The following is a 26,630-nucleotide window of genomic DNA, read 5'->3' as shown; positions in this document are numbered from 1 at the left end:
AAAATAATTGTATTAATTAAGTCAAGTAAATTTGTAATTTAACCTTATTTGTCAGATTCTAGCTTAGACTTGGATTGTGATATACTTTTGTAGTTCTGTCAAAACACTAGCCATGCTTCAATGTGAATGTAATGGACCTTAAAGCCATTCTGGTTAAGAGTTGGGGCAGTGTTGATACCATTTTATGCCATTCTGGTTAAGAGTTGGGGCTGTATTGATACTGTTTTATGACACTGCCTATAGGATAATCGGATGGTATCTCATTCACATTTTCTCCTGTATAATGCCGCATGGTTGGCCATTTTGACAGTCGTGTTAGTCACTATATAGCAGGTGTCATGACGGACATTGAAACCATCCCCACCCACCAACAGTTCATCAAAGAACTTAATCTATGTCGTTGGGCAGGAAAAACCTCATATGTGCTTGTGGCCCCTGAACATGTTTAAAACAAAACCGCCAACAGGTTACGTGGGAGGTTTTGCTTTAAACATGTTCAGGGGCCAATAACACAAAAGGTTTTTCCTGCCCAACGACGATTAAACAATTAAACTTTTTCACAATTTCTTGCACAGAAATCATACACAAAACTTAAATTAAAAAAAATAATGTAAACCAAATTTTACGCAATCACTTTTCTTGAAAACATTTTTTAGAGACACACAGTCTGTTTAAATTTTGTACTGAAGCTTCAACCTCGATAATTGAAAGGGCGCGATTGCCGAATAAGGTGCAACTCTACTAGTCTTATTACAAGACTGCCCTACCCCAACCCTAAACCCTAAACTCTGTAAACGAGGACTGGACTCAAGTCTAGCAAGTTCCACCCTGTTCAGTAATTTTACCATTTAAAGAAATGATTGGAAGATCGGCAAAACAAAGGTCATTTAAATATTTGACGACTTAATTTATTAAGGCTTTCAAAATTATCTGTTATGAATAAGAAATTTTTGTTTGACTTTAACTTGTAACACATTGGGTGGACTCAACTATTCTTTGCTGTTGTGAAGACTTCATCAGGGTGGTTTCAATAAGGTGGTTACCTGCATATGAAGTGTATGTGATATTATATGCTATGTATTTGTCTCATAACTTTAATCTATACCTTCCCATGGACAATTTAATTTATTTACAGGGCATGGAAATCTTTGATGAGAAATTGAACGGATTGTGTATTGCATGGTTGTCAGATCACGGTGAGTCACTAAATATTACCCTCCAGAAAATAGCACTATTTTTTGAATTAAAAGAATATTATCCTTTTTGCCAAATGAAATACAGCTAAATCCTAATGCAGCCAAGTTCTACCAGCAATAAGTAAAATTTTAATATTTGGCGATGCAAGTATTACGCACTAGGTCTCACGATAAAACACGCTACATGCACGATGTAGGTTTGTCTACGGCCTGAACAGGGTTCTTACAATCCTTGAAAGTCCTTGAATTTGAAAACACCTTGAAAGTCCTAGATATTTGCACAAGATCTTTGAAAGTCCTTGAAAATTGGAATTTTACCTATTTTATAATTTTGACAAAATTGGGGAATGGAGAGGAGCTGTCACTTTCGTTAATACGCAGCTTTTTGTGTTGTGGCAAGTCCTTGAAAATCATGCTTATGGACAGTGAAAGTCCTTGGAAAAGTTCTTGAAAGTCCTTGAATTTTAAAGGCTTCAAGGTGTGGGAACCCTGCCTGAAAGACAACGGCCAAAATCATGTGATTGTCCAATCAGATGTGTCTATGAACAAGACCACACCCACTGAATAAGAATTTGCCTCTATGTATACATTAGAGTGATTCAGAAATTATACAAAAGTTTTTATTTTTTGATGTGCCAACATCTAATTTTGTTCATTTTGGGGTAAAAATGCATCATGCAAAATTTCATAAAATTTAGATCAACTTTGGATGGTGCGCCCGGCTTTGAGTTTTGTATGCAAAGTCGATAGGGTTTTGGTGCAAAATTTTTCTTCAACAGTTTTTTCACACAGACTCAACTTATGTGGATGAATTTCTCAGGTGTGTTAGATACACATGTTTCATATGTAAACCCATCGGAAATTTAAATCACCAAGTTCTAGATTGTCTATAATAATGAAAAAAGTACATTCATAGTTAATGCAAAGGCAGATGAATAAACTCATGAATATTAACAAAGGCATATCCACTATCTATTTCAGGTTGTTACATAGTTATCTATAGTAGTATGAAAGAAGAATACCTCCCACCACCAAACATCAAGTTGATATTGCAGGCTCCCATAATGCTTTCCTGCATAATGCTAGGATTTCTGGCCATTATGACAGTTATGAATAGAGCCATTTGACCATTAAACTCAATAGATACAATGTACCATGGGAAGAGGAAAGATGGTCATTTTGTATTCTCTATCATGTCTATAGTATTTCCAAGTGGATGACAGGTCATTGAAGCTAAAAACACAGTAGAGAATATTTATACCATTCATTCGTTCTACTATAGGCTATCCTAAATTATAATATTTTCCTGTGGTCAGAGGACTGGCCAAATGTTTGGGCTATTCTGTCTTCTGCTTTCCCACCATTGAAACAATTGCGATACATTTTGAATTTTCTTCACTTGTCAATATTTTCATTTAATTTTTCTTACACATCAGTTTCATGAATACCTAAGACTACATGCTAACAGTTTTATAGCATAGTTGGATAAGTTGATTATTACTTTCTGGTGGTTGAGTGAAAATTACCAAAAATCCTCATAGTCTTCACACACAAAACTTCAAAGCTCGGGTGCACCCTCTAAAAATTATTTGAATTTCATGAAATTTTGCATGATGTATTTTTACACCAAAATGAACAATATTAGGGGTTGGCCTGTTGAAAAATCAAAACTTTTGTATTTTTGAATCGCCCTATATATATCACATACCAAGAACTCTTGGATGACTAAAATGTGGGCAGTGTGTGTAGATACCAAGGCACACAAGGCAAACGCAGGGATGTTCTGTAAGAAAAATTGGATAATGCCACAGTTGTAATAAAGGGTTGTTGTTCGTCAGTATGCCTTGTTCACAATGATATGCAGGTTGACAATTGTTAACTTTTTATTTTTTATCAACAGTATTTGCAATAAGGGAAGCAGCTACCAACAACCTGAAGAAACTGGTAGAAAAATTTGGAACAGAATGGGCACAGGTATGTGAAAATTATGGTTTAGGTAACAAAAATATTTACATAGTGCTATATAATCGGAAACTAAATTAAAAAGACTAGTTTGCGTGTGACGATCGCCTCCCCACAGCCTGTGATTGGTTTGTGGCACGTAAAAGGAATGTTGATTTATCTGGTGCCTTAGATCATTATTCGCCATAAAATTGCACAAAATTTTGGCTACTTACAAGGCAAAAAACTGTTCTAGGCATTGTTGCCCATTGTGCCTTTGGAAAGAAAGTTTCCAATTACTAAGATCTAACTTTGAGATAGTTTGAAGGTGCAAAATTAACCATGGGCATGTCTATTTTTGACCATGGGGCAGTCCAAAAATTAAATGTGGCTCTTTTATAGCCCTAGATGGTTCAAAATTTGGAACATATATGTATTACTCTCTTCAAAAGAGCTATGGTCTCTTCTCATTATATGGCATATAACGTAGTAAACCTGACCGGTGTACAATTTACGAGCGGCCATGTTGTGACTCTTGTAGTATGTACAGAGCGCTAGGGCCTGATCAAACTATTTACCGGCACTAAGCATTACTTGATTCATTGTTTTCATCCACAGAACACAGTCATACCTACTGTCCTGAAGATGGCACGAGAGCAGAATTATCTTCACCGCATGACGTGTCTGTTTTGCATCAACGTGCTGGCAGAGGGCGTCGGTGCAGACGTTACCATCAAATCCATGCTCCCAGTCGTGTTAACGCTAGCTGAAGACCAGGTTGCTAATGTTAGGTTCAATGTTGCCAAGACCATGCAGAAAATCAGACCGCTGCTGGATGCTAAGTAAGAAATTGACTCTAGATAGTCTACATTAGGCCTAAAAAAAAATTGTTTGATTGGGGTAACCCGACCGACCCTAAAAATAGGCCCGACCCTAGACTTTTTTTTCTTATTTTTTGCAAAAATGAATAAAAAATCAAAAAAGATTAAAAAAAAAAAAAAAAAAAAAAAAAAAAAAAAATTTCAGCTTAAAATGTGTGTAAAAAAAAATTAAAAAATTGTTTTTTTTTTCATGTTACGCTTATCAAATAATTTTTTTTAGGCCTTACTGACAAATGGGCTATTGAATTTGAAAAAGACACCCTTGATGAAGATTATGAAATTCCAACCAAATTCAACAGTTTTAAATTATTTCCATATCCAACCATTTTCATCCATAAGAAGGTGTTGGAAGATTTTTGAATTCTAAACAAATCTGTATATTAAATTATCCAAAATTCAAGTGTATTTGTGACACCATCAAGGGAAATAAGTAGGATGTCACTAATATTGATTTTGAGGTATTGGCAAAGAAAGGGTTGAAATTTTTTTGATATATATTGCTTTCAGTGATTGATAAATTGATGTAACTTTGCAAAGAAAAGTCATATCAGCATGGGGTTTTCAGTTTCTGAAAGCTCTGAATGTCTTCTTAAGAAACATATATGCAAAATTCAGATTCGAACAGGGTCGACATGTGACTCATTCTCCTTGATTATGTCACATTTGATCAATTCTAACAATTTTCAACTGGAATTTAATTAACATAGGACTAGCCATGATTCAATTATGCCTGTTACACTGTGTGCTTTATCATGTTTATTGATTGGCCCGTGGTGCTTGTGTGCAATACAAAGATACGTTCCCATTGAAAATCGTTGAAAATGCAACTTTTGATTGTGGGGTTTGAGAGTTTGGAGGCCCATATCTTGGTCAATTCTTGTTTGTTTTTCACAAACAGGGTGTCAAATGAGAAAGCAAAGTCCAATTAACAAAATGTTTTTTTAGAATAATCCAAAATTATCAAGTTATTGAACAGCAAGGATGAATATAACTGACAAGTTTCTTGTGCCTGGTGTATTTCATTTTCCATTGCGTTTTTATGTCTTTATGTTTTCTTATACTTGTAAAATGTGTATGAATTTGTATGATGACCTGCTTGGAAAGCAATGCTAGTTAATCGGATTTTAACCTCACTAAAGATAGATTTGATAAATAAAATGGAATAGCATAATGTCAGTAGGGCTCACAACAATACGTCGTATGTGCTTTTGGCCCCTGAACATGTTTAAACAAAACTGCCAACAGGTTACATAGGAGGTTTTGCTTTAAACATGTTCAGGGGCCAATGACATGGAATAGCACAATGTCATAGGTCTCACTACATTATCTACTGCGTACCACAGCAGCTAAATGCATGATGGGATACTCTTTTCAGTTGCTGTGACTGTGTACACTTGAAACAAAAGGAATTTCTTAGACACTTCAAATAAATTCCCAAATAAAGTGACCGATAGATGCAGAATTTTGTTCTGCATATTTTTATACCTCAATCGGCATGATGCGACTTTATTCCTTATAGCTATAATTGAAGACCGAATTAAAAAGACTAGTTTGCGTCTGACATCAGAGCAAAGGCGCGACATGATTGGTAGCTGACCTGCGCAGTATGGCATGTTTGGTCTGGTTGACAGGACGTCATACGCAAAGTAGTCTTTTCAATTTGGTCTTCAATTATATACGATCACGAGTCAGAGCCGGTACCGCTAGCGCCACCGTGCCATCTCGAAAATCATAGATAATGGTTAAAATAAATGCTACTGTTGGCTCTCAATCATGTTTGTTTATTTGTTACAGTACGTACCAGAATCAAATTGAACCAGCTTTGAAGAAATTAGGCGGTGATGAGGATGCGGATGTTAAGTACTTTGCAATGGAAGCCATGGCAGGTGAGATGTTGGCCAAACCCATGAGAACTACCTGCCGATTGGCCAAAATGAATATTGTGACCCAATTTTGAACCAATCAAGGAGGGTATTAATAAGATCATCTGCAAATGCAAGTTTGACCATGAATAGTTCAAATCCTAGTCCTAATTGGCAATTGAAATGAGCATTTCAAGTTTTCAACCAATCAGAAATGCTGTTAGATGACCAGTAGTGTCCAGGGAGTTAAGGGGGATAACATTCATTTTAGTACGCTTCGAGAATGCTTTATCGATATCTTTTGAATCTTCAATCAGGGCAAAAGCAATGCAATTATATGTTACTTTAAGTGCTGTTACATTTTATATTTCAGAGTAAAACAATTCAATGTGAATATCAAGCTTCATTGAATTTGAATATTTCAAGTTTCAACTACTAAATGTACCTGCTTCAATACCATAAATGGTTTACTCATTAACCAGCTTGTCCAACCCAGCACCCAAACTGAGCATTTTAATTTGATGCTTGTAGCAACAGACAGTAGGTCGGTTCAAATAATTTGCATTGCATATATTAAACAATATAAACTAACTCATAAAAGTGCATTTCCAGTTAAACACTTTGTTATTGACTGACATTTTTAGTGATGTTTCACCACTACACTAGTGGTTACTTCAGACTGGCAACTCATCACATCTGACTGTTTCCTTTTATAGGCAACAGGAACCGCTGTTGAGGATGTGATGAGTTGGTGAAAGATATTATTGAGTGAAAGGCCCCCTCGTCCTTATTCAATGCAATTTGTCAGATGAAACCCAGTGAGATTGGATGAAAATGTGCAAGTTTAAAAGGTCACACCTGTTTGTACTTGCAGTTATCCAAATTGTTTTTACAAGTGGAAAACATCATACATCATAACATACATCAAAGAACTGATTATTAATGACATTTTTTTTCTGTCTATTTTGTTTGCAGCTGTACCAGCATCGTAAACGAAACCACCCACCAACCTTCCCTCAAATCTCTAAATTATTGACTACGGAAAACCAAGAATCACAAGTTGTTTGAGTACCGATGATGATGATGAATTGTCCATTGTTATATATAGATACTACATACTACTGTGTATAGAGGATACAATCGTACCATGACCCAACATATTGGGCAAACTAAGAGTATTACTTCAATTTTCATACGGAAAACAAAGTGATAAAACCAAGTCATTAATTGCACAATTACTTTGTGCATGACGGCCCTATCTGCAATAGCTGCCCTATAGACATTTGACAATTTCTGCATCATATAGTGTATACATTTAAAAATATGGCAGCTGGCAGCTATCGCAGAGAGGGTTTTCGTGCTCAAAAACCCTTGACTTTGCTTGGGATTGGGTGGGGAGGGATTGGGATAGATATAATAATAGCTTGTGTACTGTATTTGGTGTCCCGCTTCAGGTATAAAATTATTAATAGCCTTATGTAGTACAAATCTATGAGTCATGACGTCAATCTGCTCTCAAATAGAGGGCGCTCTGTTCGCTGTACCAGCCTCTAGAAGAGGGTGTGAACAGTATTTGAATGCATATCGTCGTAAATGCTCTTTTTAAGTTGAGTGTGTTTCGGGCGATGAAATTCATTAATGCCCAAACGGAAACATATGATTTTTGTTGTTGTTGGATAGGTGCAAGATGGTTTGATCTCTTAAAGGCAGCCTATTATTGTCGTAACAAGGATGGGTTGTTCCAGTTGAAATCCATACACCCCCATGTGGAAGACATGACCTTGATCTCCTGCACAGGGGGTGCAGATTTTGAATGCAGTCACCCATTCTGGTAACCCCATTTGAAATCTACACCACTGTGAGAGAGATTAAGGTCATGTCTTCCATAGGAGTGTGGATTTCAACTAGAATAACCCAATATAGGATTATGCAAACTGCTAAGTATATAAAAAATATTTTGTTATGAATTGTGTAAAATCAAAATTTGTTTCTGTCTTAAAGACAATATTTTAAATTTCTAATTTCCCACGGAAATGGGATTGACATCAGGCAAGTGTTAGCACGGGTTCCGTACCCAAATACTAGTATCTCGGATTATCACATCCGGTGTTTCAAGTAGTAGCTTTAAGAACTTTCTATAAGAATATATATACGGATTTCTTTCTAAAGAAGTCAACAGTATTTGAATGAATCTCGTACACAAACTCTGTCAAAGTACGACATTTTTTGTAGCCTGAGTGAATCCTCTATTCATCTCCTAATTTTAGCTGTAGTTGAGGTAAATGCTGTCACTGAAATGTTTTTTCTTGTCGACATGTCAGAAAAATTTATCGACATGTCAAACAACTTGTCGACATAAAAGTACGCCAAAGACTCAGTCGAGAATATCAACAAAGTTGAATAAACAATCGTATATACCACAGTAAAGTACAAGATAGTGAAGCTACTGATTGAATGTAAGACATGGTTATTTTAAATATTTTTAGTTAATTATACTACTTCATAAGTACCATGTGTCATAAATAATGTTGATAAACTTTTTCTGATGTCGACAACATAACGACACAATTGCATGTCGATGACAGCACTACCTGAGATATGGGGTAATAAGACAATTCTAAGTATTGGTAGATTGATAGTCTGATAGGTAAGGACCATCGATATAAATCAATAAATCGACTATTATCATATAATATCGCTATTGCAGATGTCACTTTCTGTAGAAAATCAGTAAATCCAAGTTGCCGATAATGAAGAAAGTATAGAAAAATGGAGCATATGCAGTGTGTTAGCCGCCGTTATTATGCCAAATATTTCAACCATCCAAAATTTCTTTCGAAAGTGACAGAATTGGTCAATATTGCTAAACATTTCTCACTGCTGTCGCTTTAATTTTATCGATATTGAGTGGCTGATATATCAACTTTTTTTAAATTCCTGACATCGACGGTCCATACTGATAGGAGCATCCTATAAGTCTCGTAGGTTCTTTAATCAAATAACCTGTGTGCAAGTGGACACTCCGATTCCTGCAAAATTTCAAACTACATTATACAGTAGTTTTATAAAACTGTATTACTCTAATCAATAGTCTATTTTCAGATACTCGTAGGAAGTTATGTTCAAGAGATAAAGCAACTTATAGGCAGACCAAATATACTTTATTAATATAAGGCCAAAAAAAAAGGTTTGTCTCAAAGCTTGCGCGCGCGCATTTGTAAAATCTAGAATTTTTTTTTATTTCAATTTTTTTTTTTTTTTTAGTTCCAGAAAAATTCTTTTTTCCTCAAAATACCATAAAAATATAATTTTGCATTAGTTTTCAAACCACTCGTGAGCTTTGAGACTGACAAACCTTTTTTTGCCTAATAGGACATGGCCTCGGAATAAGCCATAATTATCTTGCACACCCTCCTTGATGTTTTGAAGTTAATAGGTATGTTGTGTACAAAAATAAAGCTAAGGGCGTGCACATATTGTAAGGGCCAGCCGCCTTTCGAGGCCTTGAATAGGGGTTGTATTTTCAGAATCGGACAAAGTTCCTGGGTTTAAAAAAAATGAGTTTGGGATATTCGGGTTTACTGTAAAAGTGGACATTTTTGCTCTATTTATTTTCACGTTCCAATCCGCTACCACTAAAATACACCTAGTGCATATTACTTTTGTGTATAGAGCAATAGAATTGCGAATTAAAAAACAAACAAGTTTAAAATGGTGCGAATAAATGAATTGTGCAAAAATATCCACTTAGGCAGTGCTGTATATGAGTGTATGAAATGAAAGTAACTTGTGTTTAGTCAAGCTTGCATTAAATTGATAAAGACAATGGTATCCATTATGTTTCCTAAGAGTGAAATTATGTTTGTATTTTGTTATGTTCAAGTTGACAGCACGTTTTGTATTTACGGTAATTAATCAGGTTGGCTAATATTTCAGGTTGGATTGAGATCAAATTGCCCTATTGTTTGTATAATTCTCAGTCAAAACATGCGCATTTGAATGCAACCTGTGCGTGCCACAAGCGTATGACGTAGTAATCTGTATACACGATGCAATGCTGTATCGGGCAGTATGTCCAAGCTTCCACAAACTACGCATGCAACCTAATTCAGCACTAACAGTTGTACAAGATAACAGCACAAATTGTTAACTGAACAGCATAGGCTAGCGTAACATGAACACGACACAAGTACTAGTAGCCATGTCAGTGCGGTTTACATTTGAGCACGTAGAAATATAATCCGACCAATTGCTGCTTATTTTGTGCAGATTACGTAGATCTCAATCCAAGAACTAATCAATTTGACCCCATTTAGATTAAATTCAACAATTTCAAAAGTGTCCTACTCCTGATATTTATATTGACCTATAGTGGGCCCTCTATACCTCGCATTTGATAGGTAATATATTCATATATTCTGCTGCTTATGAATTTGAGAGCTTGCAGTGAGTCTCTGATAATCGTTTGGAATTGGCTAATGCATGCTTATTGTTAAACCTGCGCTATTCACTTTACATTGAAATAATAATAAAAAAAGGAATGGATTCACAAATTAGCAAATCGGCAGATTCTTTGATTTTGCAAGAGGTGTGTCATGTCTCTATAGTTGGAACAGATAAAGTTGCATCACTTAAGGTCCGTTCATACTACCACCGCATTTGCGATGCGTTGCTTTGCGATGCCGATATATCGATTACTTTTGCCGTAACTCAACGCAACTCGTCGCATTTCCAAGTTAAAATGTATTTAACTTTATTGCGATATCGCAATGCAGTACTTGCAGTACGATGCAGTGCGACAACGCACCGCATCGCAAAGTAACGCATCGCAAATGCGGTGGTAGTATGAACGGACCTTTAGGCTTTTGTAATAGTTGACTACACTTTTCACATTTAGTTTGATAGCCTGTCAGTGGTTTTTAAGCGTCCCGAAAAACTGCAAAATACGCACATACCAATACAAAATTCAATGTGTGACAATGTATTGTTGTGACAAAGACCCAACATATTGGATGTCAAACTCGCGATAAAAGCTCAAGGTTACTAAAAGATCATTGAAAAATTCCTAACACGTACAAATTGGTTACATAATATCAAACAACCCCAGCAACATGGCACTGACAGAAAGTAAGTTCATATTGTAGAATTTTATGTGTATGCATGCTTACTGCCTTCAAGAATCAGTAAGTCATACTAGAAAGTTGTTGATATAGTCGCAACAACTTGATTCGGCTTACTCATGTAAACCTATTGCCTGTTTCAGCTCCAATAACACCTCGTTATTTTCCTTAGACCGTTGGAACTTTTTGTTGTAATTGTTATTGGCCTTTGAATTATTATAAACACATGCCCTTCCATCTGGTGAACATTTTGTACCTAGGACAACATGCATGAGGTGCGACTGGAGCAGGAACGGATAATAGTTCCTACTAAATGAGATTCCAGTGAAATCCACCTGCCATGGAAGACATGACCTTGATCTCCCACACAGGTGGCATAGATTTCAAATGGGAGTCACTCATTCAGGGAACCCCATTTGAAATGCACACACTCTGTGATGGGAGATTAAGGTCATGTCTTCCATAAGGGGGTGTATGGATTTCAACTGGAATATCCTGACAATATGTAATTAACAGTTACAATAATTTTGTTTGTGATTTATCCTTTGCAATGCAGTGGCTATTTGTCAAAAAAGTTCATAATTTAATAATAATTCTAATTACCCCTGAAAGGTGATACAAAATGAGTACAATTTATCTTATATTAGTAAAAAAAACTGTATTGAAAGTCAGTTAGTGTGACATTATTTTTGTATTGAATTCTGTGCAAAAAGGTTGGTTGAATGAATTTGTATTATAAAGCAACGGGCCTGCTATATTATTATAGAGTATAAAAAGAAAATTTAAAGAAGCAAATTTGTTGAAGTATACTTTGTTGTTTCAGATGAATTAGATTCAGTGGTTATGTTGTAGTTTGCACTGGTTGCAACCAATATTAACCAGACCATAAATGTTTTTGTAAAGTATACTGAACTCGATGCAGGCAAATAGGTTACAATTAAATGATGGGATATGATTTGGGAGCTTTATATGCAGTTTTCACAAAATTCACAATAACTTACAGAATATGAGGTATGGAAAATCACCTGAAAATAGCACTTTAGTCAAGGATGGTTTGTGAATTTTGTCAAAATTGTAAATAGCTTGCCTATATACACCATCATATAGTCACGATGACAGCATACTGATATGAATCCTAGATGACTATGAACTGGTCCTTTTGTATTGGCAGGTTTGAGCCATGTTCTGGTTGAGCCATGTTGACCCTGGTTTAAACCATGTTAACCCTGGTTTGAGCCATATTTATCCTGGTTTAAGCCATGTTAACCCTGGTTTGAGCCATGATAACCCTGGCTTGAGCCATGATAACCCTGGTTTGAGCCATGTTAACCCTGGTTTGAGCCATGATAACCCTGGTTTGAGCCATGTTGTCCCTGGTTTGGGCCATGTTGACCCTGGTTTAAGCCATATTAACCCTGGTTTGAGCCATGTTAATCCTGGTTTGAGCCATGTTATCCCTGGTTGTAGGGATGGTTTATAGTGATCTGAATTCATCAGTATGTAGAAATCACAACGATGTAATTCAAGGGTTTAGTACCAGAAAGTCCTATCTGCAATAACTGCCCTATATAGATATTTAACAATGTCAGCATTATATTATATAAAAATATGACACCTGGCAGCTATTGCAGATAGGGCCTGATTGCACTAACCCCTCGACAAGTTGCCTCCTTGGCAGAATTCAAACCCTGTTAATTAATTTCGTCACATTGTTACTATACTGACTGATATCTAACTATTACTTGTTTATATTGTCAACTGTACATACGTGTTTAGTGTGAATAACTAATGAAAAGACAATTTTTGTACGTGTGAGCATTGATGTTGTCCCTGCAGCAACCTGAATCTTGGTCTAGTCTCCTAAATCTTTATCACATGATTGAATATGGAATAAGTGGTAATGTTTAAGGGACTAGGGACAAGATCCATGTTCTTGCATTGCCCCAGCTTCCTTATGCCAGTATTCCTTGAGTTAAAAATCCATATTAGGCATGTTAAACCAAGAAGCAGGATTCCTTGAATAAAATGTGCATACTGCGCATACTTAATTAAGTAGTGCCACTGATTGACTGCTTGCATAATATACCGATATTTGGAATCAGTATTAAGTCCCTCCCAGTTTGCAAATATGCTGGTGTTGAGCGTGGATTTTATTATCGTAAAAGGAATCCTGCTTGCTATTTTATATCCCTAAATTGAGAGATTTGTAAGTGACAAATTATTTGTGTAAGTAAATAATGTAATGATTATGATTCTACAAGAATAATTAAACATTTCCTGAGAATATTTCATTTTCAATTTGGTTCTTATGAAAAAGTAGTAAGTACAAGGTGAAATGTTGAGGTTTCATATATTTTTGGAAGTTCAGAATTTTGCCTTATGACTTACCACATGATCTGTATTTTATAGACTTTCTTGAAAGTTCATGCATGCTGGTTGACTTTGGGATTGAAGTGTACAGGTTTGCTCCAAAAAGCAAGTCTATTCCTACTTTGGAATATTCAAATGACAATCCATTGGTCACTACATGAGTGAGTTTCTATCAAATCATCTTTTTGAACTTGCACAATTTGCAGACTCTAAAAAGTTGCAAATGGACATAACTGTGGCTGATGTGAGATGAATGCCATCTGACAATTTGTGTCTCAATCATCTTATCATACCAACCAATACAAGATAAACCACATCTATTATGGTATTTAACAGACAATCATGATACCGTATTTCGTCAAATAAACGCCCCCAGGGGCGTTACATTTTCCCAAAGGGGGGGCGTTTATTCAAGGTCAATTTTAGAAGGATAATTCACATTAAAATCATTAGGTAAACTTAAAACTTGCACTAAAATGACGAACTATGAACTAGAAACACTGACTTCTGGTTCACTTCCGGGTTTCCAATCCAGATTTCCGCCAAAAAGTGACGCTATTATCGGCCATGTGGGCAATTTGGTAAGCTTACTACACAATATAGCATGGAAATATCGGCATTGTTGAAACATCTTGGTTGAAAGAAGTGGTGGTGGGGAGCGTTTATTTGAGGGGGCGACTATTTGACGAAATACGGTAATTATTTTTGACGAGCTTTTGGTTCAGATCTGATTAGGCCTTGCATCATCACAAAGTACTCATAAGACATCGTAAAACAGAAGGCATGGTCTTTTGAGAGCGTTAAGGGCAGATCTGTACCCTCACACTCCATAAAATACACATATTCAGCAATTTTGTTCCTCTGTTTGGACCTAAACCTCAAGTATAAAATGAAACCACTTCATAAAGCTAATGGTATGCATGGACGTTTGAGAGTGAGAGCAGATTTGTTACCATACTAAGCAGTTGCAACAAGCGTAGCTTTCTTTGATAATGTTTTTCGCATCAGCATCCATGCTTCATTCGAAAAGGGATTGCTGATATTTCGATGAGGAAATCGCTAGCATAACTTGCACAATTTGCAGACTCTAAAAAGTTGCAAATGGACATAACTCTGGCTGATGTGAGATGAATGCCATCTGACAATTTGTGTCTCAAATCATCTTATCATACCAACCAATACAAGATAAACCACATCTATTATGGTATTTAACAGACAATCATGATACCGTATTTCGTCAAATAAACGCCCCCAGGGGCGTTACATTTTCCCAAAGGGGGGGGGGGGGCGTTTATTCAAGGTCAATTTTAGAAGGATAATTCACATTAAAATCATTAGGTAAACTTAAAACTTGCGCTAAAACGACGAACTATGAACTAGAAACACTGACTTCTGGTTCACTTCCGGGTTTCCAATCCAGATTTCCGCCAAAAAGTGACGCTATTATCGGCCATGTGGGCAATTTGGTAAGCTTACTACACAATATAGCATGGAAATATCGGCATTTTTGAAACATCTTGGTTGAAAGAAGTGGTGGTGGGGAGCGTTTATTTGAGGGGGGCGACTATTTGACGAAATACGGTAATTATTTTTGACGAGCTTTTGGTTCAGATCTGATTAGGCCTTGCATCATCACAAAGTACTCATAAGACATCGTAAAACAGAAGGCATGGTCTTTTGAGAGCGTTAAGGGCAGATCTGTACCCTCACACTCCATAAAATACACATATTCAGCAATTTTGTTCCTCTGTTTGGACCTAAACCTCAAGTATAAAATGAAACCACTTCATAAAGCTAATGGTATGCATGGACGTTTGAGAGTGAGAGCAGATTTGTTACCATACTAAGCAGTTGCAACAAGCGTAGCTTTCTTTGATAATGTTTTTCGCATCAGCATCCATGCTTCATTCGAAAAGGGATTGCTGATATTTCGATGAGGAAATCGCTAGCATGCTTGGCATCAAATTGGAACTAATTGACTTCAAGACATCCTTGTAACATCGCTAGCCAGGACTGTTGCTGGTAGCATTGTACAATCCCTTCTGGCGTTTGATCACTTGTGGGTTTTTTCTGTCACTTAATTGCTTCAACTACTAGTATGGTATTGATATGACTCTCACAAATTTAGCACTTGTGTTCCTTTAACCCCCTGAGCACTACCTGCCGATCTAACATTGCCTCTGATTGGTCAATTACATGATGTCTTTATTTTAATCACCAATCAGAATGGAGCTTTGCAAATAATTCACCCCAATTTTTTTGCATGGTGAAATTATTCTAACAATGTTGCTGATTGGTCCTATTGATAATGAAAACTTCTTTTTGACCAATAGGCAGGTACTTCTCATGTGGTCATGATTTATTTTTGCAATGCCTGCTACTAGTGTGATAAGCTGAGAACATTAATGGGCTTTGTAATTATTTGATTTAGTTTTGTGAGATCAAGTATGTTTTCCTCCTGTGATAATGAGTCCAAACAGTTATTGTACAATAAATTGAGAATTGTCAACAGAATGTGATTTGAAAGACTCTTGAACAGTTAGTTTGTGTTGCATACGCCTACTGCATATTGCTATGTTTATAATGGAATAGAATATCAAATTTGCACTTAGCCGTTCATTAGATCAAGGATGGATCCTTGGTGATTTTGACCCTCAATTTTGAATAATGTTCCGATTCTGAGGAGTTTTGGGCTCCCCCTCCACTCCAAAGGCCAATGAGTTGTATTATTGCTGTGAAATTGGGGCAAGCAAAGTAAGTTTTGAGTCATAATCCCCCCCCAAATCTTTTATAATTTGATACACACAAAATACCCATAAGATCTATAATTTAGTACAATGTAATTAGATGTCAAATATTCTACATAAACTATGTCGAAGGTCCCACACCAGAGACAATGTCTTACACTTCCCACGTTGCATTTCTTCCATTTCAATTTTCTGTACTGATTTGCTATCTAGTGCAACATAGGGTGATAGTAACTCAATGAACAGAGCACATCCAGATCTGGCAAAATGTTTTATTTCTTGACTATCGACCCATGTTTTGCCAGTCTATTCCAACATGAAAACAAAGGGAATGTGTACAAAGTGTCACATGATGTAATGAGGTGATGTCTCATGTTGCAAAGGATTCTGGGAAGGGGATGATATCTTCCCTTGGGTTCCAAACAACAATACATTGAATGGCCTTGACTATGCCATTTTGATTCTCTTGTTCAGAGTTAATCAACAAATAACCTCTATTATGTGAATGTAATTCATGCCCACTGTACCGTATGATTTGGTAGATACACAGACCTGTAGATAAATAAAAAATTCCGTTATGTATTACATCAACAATGTTGTTGCAATAGTTAAGTGCAGTGTCATTAGGGGCTGTGCAATAATTATGAACAAAAAATGCTTTCTCCCTCTCTTGGCCTGCCTAAAAATCGCTTGCCTCCCCTCTTGGTCTGCCAAAAAGTCATCCCCCTTGCACATGACAAATTTTTGGGGTCCCAATTTGCAAGCCTAAAATGGTCTAGATATAAATTTTGCGAGGCCAGCGAGCAGGAATCTGACCCTAGATAGGGAGATATTACTTGGAGCACCCTCCTTGTCTGCCTGCCCCCTACCTTTTGGCCAAAAAATCCTTGCCCCCCCCTCCCAATTTTTCCCTCCCGGCCCCTTGCACAGCCCTTATGGGATAGAATTGTTGGATTCAGTATATCAGATATTGTCTGCGACGTGTGGTACAGGAGCACAACTAGTTCACTAATCTCAAAGGGTATCTATTCATGAATCTGAGCTAAAACTGAAATAAGCTAATTAATTGAGATGCCAATTACTCCTGGGATTTAGCAACACTAAGAATTGCACATTACAATGTAGCAGTGAATAGTGATAAATGACTAATGCCTCAATGAGGTGATTCCTTAACTTGTCCTGGTTTACAAGTTGCAGACAAAATCTGTTGTATGTCTTTTGTTATTCTTCAGCATTCATGAATGATTCAAAAGGATAAAGTTCAACGTTACTATCACAGTAAGTTATTATTAACAAGTAAAACTGTAGTGATGATCACATAGGGACTGCAAGAATTATGAGCCTGTGAAAGTGGGGGGGGTAAAATTCTAAATGGTGTGCTAAAATGCTTCCCCTCAGCCAGCTTAAAATCACTTACCCCCTCCCCCCACCTTTGCCTGCCAAAAAATCTTTGCCCTCTCCGGCGGTCAAATTTTTAGAATCGCAATATGCACAACTTAATGGACTAGATTGTATTGCGAGTGCAGCGAGCAGGAAAATGTACATATTTTTGAAGCGTTTCTGTACTGTTTTCCAAAGCCTTTTTTGTGTACTTGATTTATGAATGTCTGCCATAAATTGCTTGCCCCCTCCCTCTCTATTTGCTACCCTTTTTTGGCTGGTCAACAAATTCTTGCCCACCAAATTTTACCCTCCCCCAGGGCTCATAATTGTTGCACAACCCCTTAGTGAACAAAGGGGTGAAAGTTCAGTGGAAATAATTGGTCGACCTGTTGAGTTCATCCTTTAATAATAATGCTATCGAAGCAATGTAATGATTCAACAGTCTCTTCCACCAGTATTACAAGTCTGCTACACAACTTGCAGTGTGTCTGTGAATTAGATCATGTGATATGTTAATGAGGTTTATTCGGCCAGCCATTGCTGTATTGGTGCTCATGTGCTTTCAGGTCATACTCAAACGATTAACTTACGTAGTGGAAACTATCAACATGTGAGTATTAATAGAACCCGTCTTAGGTTTTATGGATGTGATCATAAAGTTTCAGTTTTGGTAATATGAATTTTACATTTTTTTAGCAAATATAATTTGTATAAACCAACCGGAATGACATGCAACAAAGGAAATGCCGGGAGGAAATTCATGGCACGTTAGCCATGTTGGAAATATGTACTATACACTATGATATATGATAGGCTACATGTATTAATGCTAAGCAAAAAAGTGAATGACTGACAATAGCAAATCAATCACAGTTAAGCAGGCATGAGAATTTTCAGTTTTAAAACTGCATTCAGTTTTTGTCAAATTTCTGCGACTTTATATAATTTTAGCCTGACCTCAGAGGAGAGAGTTCTTCCACTGCATGTGGCAACGGTCATTTCCATGTACCAAGACATAGCTCCTTGTGCCTTTCTTTTCATGCTATACAAATCATAAAAATTTAATTGAGAAGCACATTTATATTTTACAAATGATTGTATCACATTCTGTGTCCAGCTGCAGGTATGGCGAAGGTATCGGACAGTGATATTGATGATATAGTATACGAAACCGAACTTGGACGTGATCAACATCGGCATCTCTTTAGACAACTTGGTGCTCGGTCTGGAGCTATTGAGAATGCCGAGAGGAGAGCAGACACCAGAGATTTCCAACTCCAGTCAATTGAAATGTTTCAGAGTTGGCGACGTGCTAAGGGAAAGAAAGCTACTAGAACAGCAATTATTCTTGCTTTGGGAAAATGTGGTTACATTGAAGCAAAAGAGATTTTGGAGGAAAAATGGAGCCGCACATCACAAGGTAATACATACAATACTAGTCGCCAGTTCAGACAAGATGGCATATGATAAGTTATTTTTATAACTCCATAATGTTTGTACATTGTGTTCAATGTCATGAGTATAGAACAAATGAGTGCATATAGTTGGGTATCTACCAGGTTTTAATGTGCATCCCCCAGGACTCTACCAAACCAACTTTTTTAGCTTCCTTTTATGGTCCTATAACACATTCAAGATGTTAACAAAAAATATTTCCCGGCACTCCGGCCATATTCAAGGTTAAAGGTCAACACTGGTCAAATGTCAAAGTTGCTCAAATCTGGTTAACAAGCACACCAAGTTATTCCTCTCATTGCAAGGATTCAGAAAAAGTAGTTTTACCTACCTGCGACATACCGTTCGTGAGTTATAAGCAAAAAGGTCAAATTTTGGGCGGTGGTCAGTTTTTTTGGCCACACAGGGGCCAAAAATTAAAAATGCTTCGATTTCAACTCAAATTGCTCGTCATGCAAAAGCAAGTCAAAAAAGGAATCGTTTACACGGTCTAAAATGCTTTGTTATTGATAAAATTGGCCATAAAGGTCAATCCCCCATTACAGCCTATTGACCACAAAATATGTTGTGATGTTTCCTAGGTAACAAAACATCCTACATGGTTACAACTATTCCTTATTTGACTTATTTTTACATAACAAGCAATTTGAGACCAATTTCGTTCAAATCGGAGTATTTTAATTTTTGGCCCCTGTGTGGCCAAAAAAACAGACCACCGCCCAAAATTCGACCTTTTTGCTTTTAACTCAAGAACGGTAATTAGTCACAGGTAGGTCAAACTACTTTTTCTGAATCCTTGCAATGAGAGGAATAATTTGGTGTGCTTGTTAACCAGATTTGAGCAACTTTGAAATTTGACCACTGTGTTGACCTTTAACCTTGAATATGGCCGGAGTGCCGGGTAATATTTTTTGTTAACATCTTGAATGTGTTATTATAGGACCATAAAAGGAACCTAAAAAAGTTGGTTTGGTAGAGTCCTGGGGGGATGCACATTAAAACCTGGTAGATACCCGACTAATATGACTTTGCAGCACATGGACATAATGTCCATTAGGTAACATGTAGAGCTCAGGAGCACAAACAGGTATAATGATGTACCATCGATTTATCTTATAATTCCATGTTTGTATATCACATCACCTTACAATCATGAAAGGTTAGGGGTGGTGCAATAATTATGTGCACCCTGGGGTGGTGAATTATAGGGGGGAGGGGCAAAGATTTTTTGGAAGGCCAAAAGGGGGGGGGAAGCTTTTTTTTGGCAGGTAGAAAGGGGGAACAAGTGATTTTTGGCAGGTCAAAAGGGGAAGTCAAGTGATTTTTAGGCACCGTTTCTATATTACACCCTAAAAAGGTGCAGGAAACATTTGGAACATCACATTCAAATATGCACAAGATACCATATCCCTAATAGATGCTGTGTTTTGAATGATGTATAACAGCTGTTGCATGTTCAATCAGGGGTACACACCCTGGTTCAATTAACACGCACTCATCAAATCTAAATTGTGAGTTTTGGAAATAAATGTAATACTGGACCTTAAGTCAATTTTCAAATTTGTGCATTTGTTTTCAGAGTCTGAGGATGAAGATGATGAAGATGACAATGAAGATGACGACGAAGATGATGCCGAAGACGACGATGAAGATGACGACGACGAAGATGACGACGAAGATGACGACGAAGATGACGATGAAGACAATAGTGGGCATCGGGGTGACAAAACAACCATCAACCTGTATGGGAATAAAAATAAAGTCATAACTGGAGCTGATCATCAGGTCACTGATGGGGACCAGATTTTCGGGAACCAAACCAAGATTGGTAGAGATCAGATTAACATCAACAAAATTGGTAGGTAAACAGGAAGGATAAAAAAAATCACCCTTTCCCCGACTGCCCTAAGTAATGACCTGCTTTGCATGCATGTTACAAACATTTCAAAGGCATATCCCTCTGAAAATGATCATTTTCACAATTTTGTATTTTGGATGACTTCAATCATCCATGACTGCTTTTAACAGGTATTTTAATACCTGTTAAAATATAGTAAAATGATTTTTGTTTGTTTTTCCCTGAAGGGGTTATTACAGCTACTAATACATTATTAAGGTTAAATACAATTGATTTTCAAGGCTTGATTCCAGAGGGGCGTAAGTTAATAATGGAAACAGCCATGCAGAAAAGAATGAACTCACGCGCACAATAGGCCTATGGTGTATCAATCTGAACTAGGGCCACGGACAAACCGCTGACTCGTGAGTCATCCTATATGTTGCAGGGATAGGGAGGCGACCATGATAGGACCATATGGGCTGATGGGGGTTGATTGTGGGCAGCCGTTTTCGGCAATTTTCCTTTGGATTTTCAAAATTTTCAATTTTTAAAATTATCCTGGATGATAGGCTATCTGTCGTGAAATAAATCAATGCTTCTACAGGCTATAATAGTAGGCCTATTTATACCCTGATTATGCAATATATAGGCCTACAACAATAACAAAACCAACAACCAATATTTTGTTAATCTAATTTGTAAAAAATATATTCATAGGCGCGCCTTATTAGACTAGTAGGCTATAGCCTAAAAATTCCTGAATTATATAATGAAAAAAAAAAAGCGGGCAAAAACAATCAATCACTGCAGTCAGAAAGAAAGAAAGCGAACAAGAAAAAAGAAAAAAAAAGTGAGAGAAAAGTAAAATAAAATAAATGGAATGGACCACATAGGGACTCGAACACGTACCAAAGTTTTCCAGCTCAAAACTATAGTATTATATAGTCGAACGTGAGTCTGGCGCGCTAACCGATTGAGCCACTGAGCGACATATGAAATTGATTGATCTCAAACTGACTATTATGGAATAGTGCATAACAGGCTCTTATGATAAACAAGCTCATTACCGCTATAAATGTCGCAGGTATCGATGGCGAAAAACCTCGTTTTTTGCAAAAGTAGCTTAAATTTGGAGTGAAATTCAAATGGTAAAGTAATCGACAGACATTTGAGAAATAATGTAGGTAGTTAGAAATCAAAATTAACGTTCCACAATCCAGATATCGATAATGTAACATAACAGTGTTTTGTGGTACAAGATTCTCGAAAATTGTTCCCAAAAGCGGGCTAATAAAATTTAATCGGTACTGTATTTGGTTCTTCCCCATGGCAACATTATTTCTTTGGTCGATTTGTAGTACAATACAAAAAAGGAGAAAACAATCACTCGGCGTGGTTTTATACGGAGCGAACATTTGAAAAAAACTGCATGGAACGCGTTTTTGATCTTGTGAACATGGTGCATAAAAATGATTTAAACGAAGGATTTTCAAACGGATTCTAAAAATTTGTATAAACACACAAAAATAATGTAAAGATACATCCATGCACCAACATTTGACTCACTGCGATATTTGATTGCTGAGAAAAGCGGTTTTAGAGAACAACTTTATCGTCTTTTATCGTTTTTTTATACGTTTCTTCGTGTAACCTTAATATAGGGTATATCCCCATTTCATTTTGGAGACAAACCAAATGTTTGATGACATCCTTTTACCGAAAGTGCTTTTATTAGAAGGCTGACCCCTTAATTGTTCCCTCTCTGAAATGTAAGTGTGAAATTTTGAAAATTACAACCTGAAAGGTCAATGAACTTTGACCTGTGTTGTAACTAGTTCAATTACAAACGCAATCTGACCTTTGACCACCTCCCAAAAGGAACTTTTGTGTGTGGAATGTTATTAAACTTTTAGGGTTTTTTCTTATACCATTTTTTTTTCCGGTGACCTAAATTTCATAAGAAAAATATGGCATGACCCAAAGCATAACACTTAATGCTGTTACTTTCCAAAACTTGTAAGAACTGTACCGGGCAAATTTCCACAGAGGGCCCAATTTCCAAGTCATCCCGATGACCACAGAATGACTTTACTGGGACAAATGTGTGTGAAGTGCGCGACAGTTTTAATGCTAAAAGCTTGGTCTGTGATAGGGTTTGGGGTATTATCGATGTATATTGTGTTGTTGCAAGCTTATTCTGGTACCTTATAAAATAACAATGTTATAGTCTATAAAATGATACGTAACCCAAATAAAAGGTATACTTACAATTAGCAATATTACAATGACAATATGACCCGTGCAGTGGCATGCCAAAATGATTCAGTGACTCTAGATCTGAAATGTTGGGTCACTATATATGTGCAAAATTTGTAAAACTAAAAAATTTGTAATAAAATTGTCTTTTGTCTCTTACAATAGCTACTTCGAAAGAGAAAAAGAAGAGCAAGTCATCAAAGAAGAAAGCTGCAACGAAGTCAACAAAGACATCAGCAACAGCATTACCCCAACAAGAGAAGCAAGTGAGGACAGCTCCCAAAAGCAAACCAGGAACTTCAAGAAAACGACCTGCAAGTAGTAAGCCAGAAAAGGGTACCAGCAAGAAAGGAAGAAGATGAAACCAGTGATTTCGTATTCTTAGTCAGTGGGAGTGGTCTATTACAAAGACACATAATCTGATTGGACAATCGCATGATTTTGGGTGTCGTCTATCAGGCAGTAGACGACCCCACGTCATCATGAATGTTGTTAACGCATAACACGCTCATAGAGGTGCTCGTTGTATGCGTAGACGCATTGCAGAATACTCGCACGCACTTGCAGTACGCGCAACAAAAGATGTGAAGTTGTAAACAAGTTTCGTTCATTTTAGAAAAAGGGGAGTTTTTATGACGGTAACTTTGCTTTACAAAATAGTTTACAGTTATTAAAATAATATTTAGCTGACTAAGAATGAGAATAAATGATAGGAATTTTTATTTTGCCTATCCTCTACCTATGATAGACGACAGACATGTCCAATATTTTTATCGTAGTTGCGCCGGCATCCACTACTCAAAATATTGGACCTGCCTGTCGTCTATCACACGGTAGAGGATAGGCAAAATAAAAATTCCTATCGTTTATTCTCTAAATGTCATGTTGTCCACTGTGGCCGTACGTAGGGTACAAAACAGGTTGGCCCTCGGAAGGTTGCTTGTATTATACCCAAGAAATAATTCTACAATCTATGGGGTGAGGTGGCCGATTGAGAGGTTAGCATTGCGCTGTAGGCCAGGAGGACATGATCTGTGAGAGATCAAGCCTTGGGTTTGCCATAGATGAGAATTCTCTTTCTCCCCCAAAATGTTCCCATAAGGTTGGGAATCCTGCAATTATGTTCAGGTACTTTACAGAATATAATTGTAGAATTTCTTCTCACCCCCATATACTGCTTTAATAGCATGTGCAGATATGTGTGATGTCTTGTGGTTTGGAATACACATAGAGCATTTGGTCCCTTGTGCAGCAGTGACCTAGCCATGGTTGGCAAAAGGCCCCCCCCTTGTGTGTGAAAAGTCTTGGCCCCCATGTGGGATGCTGGTCGCCCTCATATTTAAGATTTTTAGCCCTTTTTGTACTTTATGGACCATTTTTAGGTCGTCCGAAGGAAAAGACCTGATGCCATCACATATCGTGTGTCAATCTCCGTCAGTTGGTCCATATATCTGGCAACAATTTTGGTTAAATTTTTTTTCTCATTTATAACAGTTCAAATCCTATTACAACCAACTATGGTATCCTTAATGTAATGGTGGCTTTCAAGGTCATATACAGTCTATACAGAGGTCAAAGGTCATTTGAGGTCAACTTCTAAAATAGGTTGAAAATGAAAAAAAAAAAGTCTTGCATCTTTAGACGACCTATGTGGGATCGCCATCCTTAATTTTGTCAAAGTTTACCCCCTTAAAAGTTGTCTTGCTTGATACAGTTACACATTTGATACACTTTTGATATATCAAATATGTATCAAATGAAAGGTTAAGAATTGGAACGCTTTTTTTGATACATTCCATTTGAAACAGTTTGATATGTGCCATTCAATACACTTTTGATACACCCAACTTTTGATACATCTCGTTTGATACACTTTTGATACATAATGAAATAAAAGGATAAGAATTGGAATGCTAGTTTGATACAATATCATGTTTGATACACTTTTGATATAAAAGGATAAGAATTTGAACACTTTTTGATCCATTTCATGTGATAAAAATCATTAAAATGTAGGGGTTTTATTTTTTTTCCGGGGTGTCACTCCCATTGTGACCTGTACACCATCCGCGATAATGAAAAGCAGCGTAAAAGGGTAGTTTTTGTGGATATGCACGATATGGCAGCGTAACGTGTTTAGGGTGTCGAAAACATGAAAAATTGGAAAAAAGGGTATCAAAATTGCAATTGCTAATACGCGGAAATGATATTTAGGGTATGAAATTTGATGCAAGGAATAAAATCCCTGTTTGGGTGCTTTTCAAAAGTTGATGGTGTTGATCGCGGATGGTGTACAGGCCACAATGGGATGTGAACCCCCTGGGTTTTTTTCACTTTAGTAGTATAGATGTGCTAAAATAGCCTGCAAGTGGTTGAGCAGAAAATTAAGCTGTGTATTTTACATGAAAATGTAATATGTAGAGAAATTATAGCTCCTTGTAATTGAAATGGGGCTTCAACTTTGTCAATAATGCTGTTTTCCTATTTTTTTTTGCCAAATTTCCATATTAACAATACCCAAATGACAATTTTAATGACTTCACTTTTGTACTTGTACTCAATTTTTTTTTTTTACACTTTCGCTGGGATCATTGAATGGGCCTTTCATTTAATTCTCCCTGCATTACTCTTATACACATTAAAACAATCAATCAATGGATGTTGTAAGGCTCAAGTGACATGGACATATGAATCGGGGTTAAGAATTATAAACTGCGGTTTTAACCACCTTCATTTAAATTAAGTAAAATTTGTGAAACTATTTGCCAGGGTGAAAACATGCATTAATGTGATTCGTTTCTAGGACCCCGTTTCGACTTTGAACTCGACTTCATTTGTGTGTAAACAGGGTCGCCACGTTTTGAACTCGACTTCAGAAGTCGACTTCAAATGATGACCTGGAGCAACATTTATCGAATTCAAAGTCGACTTATGCAGTGTAAACGAACACGTAATATGAAGTCGACTTCATAATGGTAATTTGAAGCATGAGCAAATGATAGCATAAAAGTCGTTTTGAAAATTTGTTTTGAACTTGACTATCGTGTAAACACCCCGTCAAGAAATAATTTATGCTAATCCTTAGTCACAATCTGAATCCGATGTCGCAATTGAAGTCGACTTCTCTCTGTGTAAACGGGGTCTAGGTGTGGGAAATATTGTAAATGTCACTGTGGTGTTTATTTCCAATTGTTTTATAGATTTTCAATTTCATCAATCAATTGCTGGTACTCCATACTGCAAGTGAGGCTAATGTAGACGAAACAGAGATCGCTTAATTCAGACACAATCAATAAAAAAATTAATATTTGTATCGAGGTTGTGCGTGAAATTATTGATTGGCTCCAAACAAAGGTTTTGAACCGGTGTCCTTCACCATAATCATGGCGCAGTGCAGTCCATTCAATCAAATGTTGTCATCAACTTATTTCATCGTATAGTGATTTGTTATTTGTGTGAGACTTACTGTCTTATTGTTGATTGCATTTGAGTAGTCGGCCATATTTACGGTATGATACGTCATACCACATTAAATGGTCTATGGTCATACATGTATGCACAACCTCTCTTGAATAATGA

The 26,630-nt window shown here is 36.8% G+C and overlaps 1 protein-coding gene across 1 annotated transcript in view; it reads left to right on the top strand.

Annotated features, from left to right (window-relative positions):
- Window positions 1-9,711, top strand: part of LOC140170422 (serine/threonine-protein phosphatase 2A 65 kDa regulatory subunit A beta isoform-like) — a 40,343-nt gene extending 30,632 nt beyond the window's left edge. Inside the window, exons 10-14 of the mRNA XM_072193793.1 lie at window positions 1,136-1,196; window positions 3,097-3,170; window positions 3,756-3,979; window positions 5,813-5,904; window positions 6,856-9,711. Of these exons, the coding sequence (XP_072049894.1) occupies window positions 1,136-1,196; window positions 3,097-3,170; window positions 3,756-3,979; window positions 5,813-5,904; window positions 6,856-6,872 (468 nt within the window). The 3' untranslated portion in view covers window positions 6,873-9,711. The remainder of the gene's footprint in view (window positions 1-1,135; window positions 1,197-3,096; window positions 3,171-3,755; window positions 3,980-5,812; window positions 5,905-6,855) is intronic.
- Window positions 9,712-26,630: the final 16,919 nt, after the last annotated feature.

The sequence above is a fragment of the Amphiura filiformis genome, chromosome 14, assembly GCF_039555335.1.
Source record: "Amphiura filiformis chromosome 14, Afil_fr2py, whole genome shotgun sequence".
In the NCBI taxonomy this organism is placed as follows: domain Eukaryota; kingdom Metazoa; phylum Echinodermata; class Ophiuroidea; order Amphilepidida; family Amphiuridae; genus Amphiura; species Amphiura filiformis.
This window is presented reverse-complemented; position numbering and strand designations above follow the sequence as displayed.